This window comes from Macrobrachium nipponense, chromosome 40 (assembly GCF_015104395.2).
Source record: "Macrobrachium nipponense isolate FS-2020 chromosome 40, ASM1510439v2, whole genome shotgun sequence".
Classification (NCBI taxonomy): domain Eukaryota; kingdom Metazoa; phylum Arthropoda; class Malacostraca; order Decapoda; family Palaemonidae; genus Macrobrachium; species Macrobrachium nipponense.
In genome coordinates, this window is record NC_061101.1 from 2,257,962 (window position 1) to 2,267,676 (window position 9,715).

General features: G+C 37.7%; 1 protein-coding gene across 1 annotated transcript; it reads right to left on the bottom strand.

The window, feature by feature from the left end:
- Positions 1–1,437: 1,437 nt before the first annotated feature.
- LOC135211802 (zinc finger protein 436-like) lies at positions 1,438–3,920 on the bottom strand. Its single transcript, XM_064245014.1, has 4 exons — positions 3,911–3,920; positions 3,042–3,251; positions 2,238–2,827; positions 1,438–1,899 (listed from the first exon to the last, which is right to left on the bottom strand). The coding sequence occupies exons 1-4, from the start codon at positions 3,918–3,920 to the stop codon at positions 1,438–1,440; spliced, it is 1,272 nt and encodes a 423-aa protein (XP_064101084.1).
- Between the last annotated feature and the right edge of the window lie 5,795 nt (positions 3,921–9,715).

Genomic DNA, 9,715 nt, shown 5'->3' on the forward strand with positions numbered 1-9,715 from the left:
GAAATAATATACAAAAGGATTACTTCAGTTAACATATTTGAGGGAGAACTTGAAATCTTACAGAGAAAGAGAGAGAGAGAGAGACATCTTGAAGTCTAAAACTACAGTGTTGACGCTAAGGTCTTGAGGTACAACAGTGAGCCCTTGATGATAAAAAGTATTTTTATCATCAAGGAGTAATTACAGAGGGTAATTCAAAATATGGCACATGCTCGTTTACTCTTGAAAATGTGGTCTCTGATGATTGATCCATCATTAGAATGATAATAACAATGTAAGACTCTTTGGTAGTGCAGATGGATAGATTAAACACTAAAAAGTGACCTTCCAGGAATGCTTCAGTATATGATCATCAAGTTGACAAATTTGTGTTTTCTCATTGATGAATTGATGAATACAATTATTTTACATAAATACAAAATTCCCTAATTACAGTAGTATCTATCAAGTGGCAAGACTTCATGTACCTTCTTTCAGTTCATTATGAAATCCGTAGTACAAATATTTTTTCTGTTTAATTGCTGAAATCTTTGAGCGATACCTGTAATGTGTAACCTGTTGCATCTCTTAACCTTAGACGACAGTTTGCATTCGTAAGCACCACATCTGACTAGGACAGTGGGGGAGGAACAGAATGACATAACAGCACATTCAGATCACGACAGTCTGGATAACATTATAGTTTCATTAACACCTGAAAAGAAAACAAATAAATCCTCAATTCACACGATAAACTTTCGGTGGGAATTCATATTGGCACCAAATGGACTAGACAAATTGACAAAGAACACGATGATACGGTTCAGACACAGTTATATGCTTATAATATTACGTTAGGACAAAATTCCTTTCCATGTGAAATGATATATTCACAAATTTGTTGATACACAAAACTGCCGTTAATTTTTTTATGTTGTCTGACTCAAACAGAAAGAATTTGGTCCGAGAACAGTCATAAAACTATTAATAAAGAGAGCCAGCATTCCCATACAAACTCGACTAGGACAGGAAGGATTTGCTGATCTCTGATATGGCCACAATGAATTCATGGATTGAGTAATAAATAATAATATACATTTTATACTGCATATTTAAATATAACTCCTTACTACTATACAACACAAACCTGATTTATACAAATGAATAACTTTGAATAAATAAATAGCCTACACAGACATGAACTACAATCATTTCATGTCAAATTATTTGACTTTAGTTCTTTTTTGATTTTTTTTCCAAGGTGCCGATGCAATGTGTAAGGCGAAATTGCACATAAAATGGCTTCCCTGAATCACATACTTACACAGACTATATGAAAGCCAGATTGAATAAAGCTTTGCTACGGAATTTTGTAATAAAACTTTTAGTTTTCCTTTTCTCACTTTCCATCACACCGAGATAAAAAACTAAAATACACAAAACCTAAATTTGACACTATTAAGTAGTTAACATATCAAGAACTTCATCGACTGTCATGTTGTTTTTATATATTTCTTCCATGGTATCTTTTGGTATGGTCCACTGCAAAAGTAATAACACATTTTTCCGCAGTTCATCCAGACGTGACAATGAAGGGTCCTCGAAAGGTTCGTGGCCGGAGGACTGAAGCGACAATTTCAGAACTTCATCCACAAGGAGGGACCCGAAGCCAAACTTGCAGCGACGCTCCTCGGAGGATATGCGTAGAGCAGCACGGCCAGTCGATTTCTGAGGCCGAGCTAGGGATGCCTCTTCCACAATCTCCTCGGCTTCTTCCTCTGCAGTTTTTGCTATGCCGTGCACATCACGATTGTGTGCCTCTAACTCGCTCTGTGTCTGGAAGTATTCTTTGCATAGCTTGCAGAGGTAGGGTTTTGTAGCATTGTGAACACATTTCATATGTTTCTTGAGGTGAGGAAGCTGTGCAAAGGCAGCAGAGCAGAGTATACAGGAAAATGGTTTTTTTCCTTCCCTTTTTCTCCCGTGTGAGACCGCATATGAATCTTACAGGCGGAAGAATGAGCGAAATGCCGCTCCGCAGATTTGACACTTGTAGGGGCGTTTCTCCAGTGTGAATTCTCATGTGGACAGTCAGCTGTGAATTTTGTGTGAAGGAGGAACCACAAGTAGAACACTGATAAGGTCTCATACCTAAATGCAATCTCATATGTTGTCTTAAATGTCCTTTGAATGCTTTTCCACAGATCTCACAAAGTATAAGGCCTAGACCACGGTGCACTGTGCGGATGTGCTTGTACATTCCTTCCACACTGGATAAACTTCTTATTACCACACGCTCCACACTGGAATTCCTTGACGCCACGATGTGCCATCACATGGCCTTTGAGCGTGTGATATGAAGCAAAGCGAGCATTGCATTCCGTGCACTGATAGTCCTTTTTACCCGTGTGGACCCGTTGATGCTGTGTCACCTGGCTGCGACGAGCGAAGGTTAAGTTGCACTGACTACACTTATGGGGCTTTTCTCCAGTATGAATTCTCATGTGGAGCCTGAGCCGATCTTTTATAGCAAATGATTTTCTACAGAGATCACACTTAAATGGTTTTTCTCCTGTATGGATGGTAATGTGCCCATGGAAAGCTGTTACTTGGATAAAACTAGCGTTACAAATCTTACATTTATACGGCCCTATCCCCCGTATGGATTCGGATATGTTTGTTTTTATTAGGTCAGATTTGGCACTAGAGCATTTACCACATATAGTACATTTTAAATCTTTTGGTTTGGGTTTGTTCTTGTCTAATTCAAATTCTTCCAAGTATGCAATGTGATCTTCAGCAGGATCCTTGGCATCTTTATCTGGTAAAGCAGAATCATCTGTGTCCTCTACATCAACATCCAATCATTTTCAGACAGTGGGTCAAGGTCATCTTCAGTTCGCTGCCTTCATCATCTTCGTTTGATAGATCAGCATGTTTGATCAAATTTGCAGAGTTTTCTTTGTCAGAGAAATCTTGAGAAGAGACTGCTGAGCCTTTGTCGCCTTTTTCTTGAAGTTTGTCTGATTGTTTTGTGTTTTTGGGAGATTTCTCTGCCTTACCTTTTGCTGTTTTTACTTGTCTCTTTGGTCTTTTTGGGTGTGGAGAAATTCCATTCTTTTCTGCATTATTGGCAGTAATGATGGGCTTTGATTCACTTTTCTTCTTTTCTGGGGTTTGCTTCTCGGTAGCCTTCTCCACTCTTGGTTTTTTCGAAGCGTTGTACGTCTTAGGCTCTTCCTTGACTTTTCTCTTTTTAGCATTGATGTTAGCTGAAATAGTACTGGTGTCGTCAGCAACGTCTGTTACGCTCTCAGGCTCCGAAGCTTTCTTCTTGTTAGGAGACTCTTTCTTGGTGGATTTCTGCGCACTCTTCTTGGGAACCACAGGAGTCTCTGACTTCCCATTTCTTCCTAAGACTTTGTTTCACCTGCATGATGAAGGTATGCAAGGTTCTTGGAGCAAACAAGAGTGGGTAAAGATCTAGAAATGAGAGGTGACAGTTGTCAGTAGGAAGGAGTTTGAGAAGGGAGTGTTAGTGTTGAAGGAAATTAGGTCTGCCACCACCACCACCACCCACAATCACCTCAGACTAGCATGATAGCACCTGAAATAAAGAAAGAAACAGACCTCAACCAATGTTAAGCATTCTTGCAGGTACAGTCTATGGCTGTCTAAAATCTACTGCTATACCAAAGCATGTTTTTGCTTCTTATTCTATAAGAAATGAATCATGCTATTCCACTACATTACTTAGCAAAAATGTTATGCATTACTTTTCAATATCAATAAGCTTGCAGGAGAAACTGTCTAAAATAATTGACCCCAAAGTTTCCATGCCAACTTAACCTAAACCTGGAACACTAGACTGAAGATGTAAAAAAATATTTTCAAGGCTTAGTAGTAATAACAGACTCTTTTATACACAAACCCTCTTCCATGTCTAAATACACACACTATTCTCTAAAGCATCATTCTGCATTAAATATATTTTATGATTCACCAGTGTTAATAATATAAACTCGATTACTGCATAATCTTTTATCAAGTTTATGGTACAAGTTGCCATTTTCTTTGACTCGCCATAATTTACTAACTTCATACTTCACCCTTGTAATAGTTTTATTTGCTTGTATGTGTGTACAAATATCGTAAATGTTTCCCATTAAAGGATGAAATGGGAAAAAAAAAAAAAAAGAAAAAAAAAAAAAGAAAAAAAAAAAAGAAAAAAAAAAAAAGTCATTTCTATTTTGAAACCCTAAGGAAATAATCCTTCATTGTGAACCTTAAGGGGACCTCATTTGTTTATATAAAAAATGCAACAGTTCTTTTGATGCATAAGGAATGTTCTTACATTTCACCATAATACTCCATTTTCAATTTTTTACAACCTTTACCTAACCTAACTATTTACAGAAAGAAGATTACTCTACGAAGTTCTTTTCCCTTTTTTATAATATAGAATAAAAGTACTTATGGTAAAATATCAGCTAATGCTTAATTTTCAATGAAAGTAAAATAGATATACTGACAAGACACATATACGTAAAACATGTATAAGTAATATATAATTTTTCCATATGAAATGTTTATATTTCAAAATACTATTAACCCACAAAGAACCTATTAAATTCAAATTCACATTAATTAGTTATAATTTCACATCAATATATAATATATATATATATATATATATATATATATATATATATATATATATATATATATATATATATATAATATATATAGATATATATATATATATATGTTTTTTTTGCCACGAAGGAAAAAAATGAAAAAACGAGTTTTTCATTTTTTTCCTTCGTGGCAAAAAAAAACCTTTATTTATACATAGCATCACGTTTTATATACTTCGTGATCAAGTTATTCATATATATATATATATATATATATATATATATATTATATATATATATATATATAATATTATATGTGTGTGTAATTAAATTTACCCTAGCCGGGATTCAGACATATGGGGCAATCGTTTCTGAAAAGAGAACGGCTTACAAAGAAGGCAGCCAATCATTACTTGAACTTGAAATAAAAATTGAGTCCAGTGAGCAATACTGGTAAGCTTCTCCAAAACAATATACTACTTGATAGGATTCCGATCAAAGTCAGACGTATTTGCCAAGTGATGTTGATAGCTACTATCTTTCCGGTGGAAAAAATCGTAATTAAAAGATTGACCAGCAAAGTTTCCCAGTGGGGGAAAAGGTATTAAAAAATAAGGAAAAAAGTTGCCTCACTTCGTTAATGTGACTCGTCCCTGTGTCAGCCACGCGACGTATATAATTAGGTTAAGATGGAGGTTAAGGCCGCCGGTAGTATATACGTCTTGATGAGAGAGAGAGAGAGTGTGTGTGTGTCAATAAAGCATACAAATCAGTACAACAAAGTGACGAAGAAGAAACACAAGAAGAAGATTTAGGGACACTGACCTAACAGAAAAATGGGAGAATGTATAAGGATAGCCCTCAAAATTAAGAATGTTCTTAACCTGGAAAGCGATGGATGTCAAAGCTAAGTAGCCCGGCTCTGCCTCACTTGTTAAGAAGAGGAAAATGAAAGGAAGATGGGGTAAAAGTAAAAGCTTTGAACCTCACACTGTAGTGTGTCCGCAACTGTGTTTGTGGAGTAAGCGCCTACGAACCAGGATCTATTGGACAAATCGCCCCTGCGTGCGGATCTTGGCGTCTCGCTGTGGGGGAGGGTGTGTTTGAGGATGAATCCATTTTAAGAGCCACCAATACTGTCATTCAAAACCACTATCGACTTTCTTTATCACTGTAGGCGGCTCCAAAACACTGCCTCATAGATTGTATGGCCGGAAGGAGCTGCCATGACGCATGGGACTCTATTATATGATTTTAAAATATATTTCCGAGCTGTTTTAAGACAAATCCTCCCAGTATCTCCGTATCCATAAGGTTAAAACTAACAGGAATGACTAAAATAAAGTTGCTAGGGCTTTTCAAAAGAAAAATAGGAAAACTATGATCTAGTTCGAGAGCAGTTCCAACCCCATATTATAAAAAGTGGAATGTATCTGACGACATTTTCGGCAAGAGCTTATTATAGCAGCCGGGTCGCTCCTATAGCATTCATATCTGACAGGCCTCTTTACGAGCGCAAAGTCTGTATCTTAAATTTTACAGAATTACAGAGAGAGCGGTGTATAATCTATAGCTGTGACAAAGGATGCTTAGTGTAACTGTAGTATTTACAGATGTTTCCTCTTCAGCAAAAGAAAAATAATATATAAGTCCTCATTCTCCATTCTAACATTTAAACTTAAGAGTCCCGATTGTCTTTACGGTTTAGATTATTACTAATAATCATAAGTTCTAATCAATGAGTGCATTGCTACCTATTTTGAGTAAATTTGGTGGTCAGGAGAAGCCCTTTACAATGCCACATTATTACTGGTGAGCCAATTCCACCTCGAAGAATAGGAACCATTTGACCAAACTAATGAGTTACCACACTTGTTTGTTTTGGTTTTGAAAATCAACGGTCAATTAACTTTTCCTATTTCTTCCGAGTACGCAGCCGACATTTAAGAGTATTTGCGGTTTTGGTAGTTCACGAACATTTATATTTACTCTAAAGAGAGTAAAAAGGCAAAGGGAGAGAGTGTATTTTAGTCGCAAGTGTGAATATGTCGCCATGCTGAAGTACTAGGTATCTATGGCAGGTTAGTACGAGATTGTAGCGTATTTTGTCTTATTTATCAGCATTTGAAGCCTAAATACCACGAAATATCCGCTTCTCGTGATTTAGCAATGCTTTACGCTACAGTATAATTCGGAAAAACGCTTGAAAATTCATATATAAGCCTATAATTGTAGTCGAAAGTGTTTCAGCCTACGTGTCCAGACGATAAAAATTAGGAAAAACATTGACTGGCGTTTTGGTGTTTATCTCAAGCAAGAGCCCGTGAAAATAATTTACGCCATTGAATTTACGATGTTTGAAGCAGGCATTTATGAATAATTGTCTCTTATAATTCTGGAATGTAGTCGGAAATAGTTTAGTAAGATAATTCACACCGGTAAAACATTGCATAAGGTCTAAATTTAGCTAGCGTCAGTATTAGACTAATCGAAAGTCTGAGTTATTTCGAGCAATATTTTAAAGAAAATTACGTTGTTACAGATGTGGTAAAGGCACCTTTTGTTACAAGTTGCCTACAGACAACCTGAAATTATACTAAGTTAAACATTGGGAGGGCATGACGTCAACCACTATACCTATGGTAGGCATTGAAGTCGCCACCAAACACAAAAGAAGCCATGTTGAAGAGCAGAAAGTTGAAAAAAAAATTATCACCAAAGTCAGGGTTACGATAGATGGGACACGAATAAAAGGTTTCACGTAATCCCAAAAACCTTTGAAATACATTTTATAGAACCCAAGTTCATTAGGTTCCACGAGAAGTCTTAAATTAATTCATAATGTAGGCCTACGCTGGCATAACCTTTGCCCTAAAAATGGTTCCACTTTTCAATAGGTTTCGTGCTAGTCTCATGAATCCTGGAATTATATATATTTACATTCCGCTCAACTTTTCTAGGCAGTGTAAAGATATAAAGGAGACAATATTTACGTGAAACTTCAAAGACAACTTATTAAGATACCGTTGCTAATGTAAGCATGACTACATCGTACTGAAAATAGCCCAGGCAGAGTTCATGCAGAGATGGCAGATGATTATTTATAGCGAAGGAAGAACCCAGTTTTTCTCTGTGAATTTTCGTTGTAAACGTAAACACGATTCAATATCCACGTCCCGTAAGCATAATATCTTGACGCAGTTCATTTACGAGAGAACTAGGACTAATTCTCAACAACATTTTGAAATGTATTTATGATATACCTAAAAACAAACCCCGTATATACCTTACATTGAACTATTGAATATTTATATCAATATCTCTCTCCGAATCCTTACGATTCTAGCAGGATTCTTAAAAGGGCGTTAGCAATGAACCTTGCTACTAGCGTCATTTCCGTGCCGTTTGACACACATAAATCTGGTATGTGTGTCATGCAACATGGTTTACCTATGGCACACCCGAGAGAGAGAGAGAGAGAGAGAGAGAGAGAGGAGAGAGAGAGAGAGAGAGAGAGAGAGAGGTATGCTACATATATGATTCGATATCACTGCTCTTTTGTGTGAAGGAAAAATCTTATGGTAACTGATAACACGCGCTTCCTCTCTCTCTCTCCCCACGGCTCTACGTCACAGAGCAGATTCTTCTCTACGGTGACGAAGCAAAACTTACTCCATCACGTGAACGGCTGACACAGCGTCAAGTATGTAATAAATACGCTTCGAAAGGTCTCATGCATGGCCGCGATGGGCACCCTTAATTTGGGTATACGCCGGCAACGGATCATTCGAAAATGTGGATGTGCCGTTCCAAGGGCATAGTACTTTAAGTCTAGGAAGACAAGTTATAAAATTAACAAAGAATATTTTGTGACGTTTTTCCACCGTTATAGACCTACTGTTACGTAGGAATTGGTTCTGTAAAATTAGTGGAGAGCGAGAGAGAGAGAGAGAGAGAGAGCGAGAGAAGAGAGAGAGAGACGAGAGAGAGAGAGAGAGAGAGAGAGAGAGAGAGAAATATTTAACGAAGATTAGCACACCTGAACTTTCTCTTATAATTGGGCAAAGCGTCAGTTATAATCTGTGATGTGTTTATAGAATAATAATGATTATTAATAATAGAAGTATTGAAATTGGATCAACGTACATCGCTGTTAATTGCAATTCTTAATTTTGCCTGTTATAAATTTTTGTTTGTGTGGTATTTTTACGTACCAACGGCTTTACGTGACTTCCGAACCACGACGAGAGAGAACTTCTATCACCAGAAAGACACATCACTCACCCTTCAGTGGAAATGCCCGAGAATCGAACTCGCGGCCACGAGATGCAGGCCAAGACCATACGATCACGCCACTTAGGCGCTGTTATAATTAGGGAGTGGCGTAGACCTAGCAAGGAAATTATATATATATAATATATATATATATATAATATATATATATATATATATAATATGTTTTCCAAGCGGTTGAGTTGTCAGTGATTTATTATTAGTACATCCTATTGGTCACGAGACATTGCAAGAAGCTGAAAAAAAGTAAAATCAAGCACAAAAAAAATTCTATACACCCAAGACAGTCGGCCCGCTTTGCAAGATATGACATCAAATCGGACCACGACACGACGGTCGTTTTAAATTAGACAATTTCTTCCCCCTGGGACCAAAGTACGACGACTGCTTCTGGGCTGCCATGTTATCGAGCCACGGGTGGCTGTCGGGTACTAAAATAGGTAGTATATCCTTGGCCTTATCTTCCCGTTGATGAGTGGTTCTTTGCGATTCAATGCAATTTGTATTCATCATAAAAACTGTTTCACCGTAGTTTTGATAACATGCATTCAACAGAGAGAGAGAGAGAATTTAAACTGCGCGCGGAGCTGAAGATGTTTTGCGTGCGCGCTTCACCGTTGTTGTGGAGAGATGGCACTGACTGAGCGCCCCCGGAGCTAGGCACTCGTACTATCCCTCCCCTCGGGCCCCCCCCCCCCCCCAGGGCCCCCCCCCCCCCACAATCCCAACACTGCCACCACCACTAGTGTCTCTCTCTCTCTCTCTCTCTCCCCCCTCCTTAGCGACTGACTATACCAACACCACCA

Bases quoted from the DNA above. Each gene is read 5' to 3' on its own strand.
- LOC135211802 (XM_064245014.1), bottom strand. The intron at 2,828-3,041 runs GTAAGGCAGAGA...ATGTTGATGTAG, and splicing joins ACAAGTAAAAACAGCAAAAG to AGGACACAGATGATTCTGCT. The intron at 1,900-2,237 runs GTACAAGCACAT...GCCTTTGCACAG, and splicing joins TTATCCAGTGTGGAAGGAAT to CTTCCTCACCTCAAGAAACA.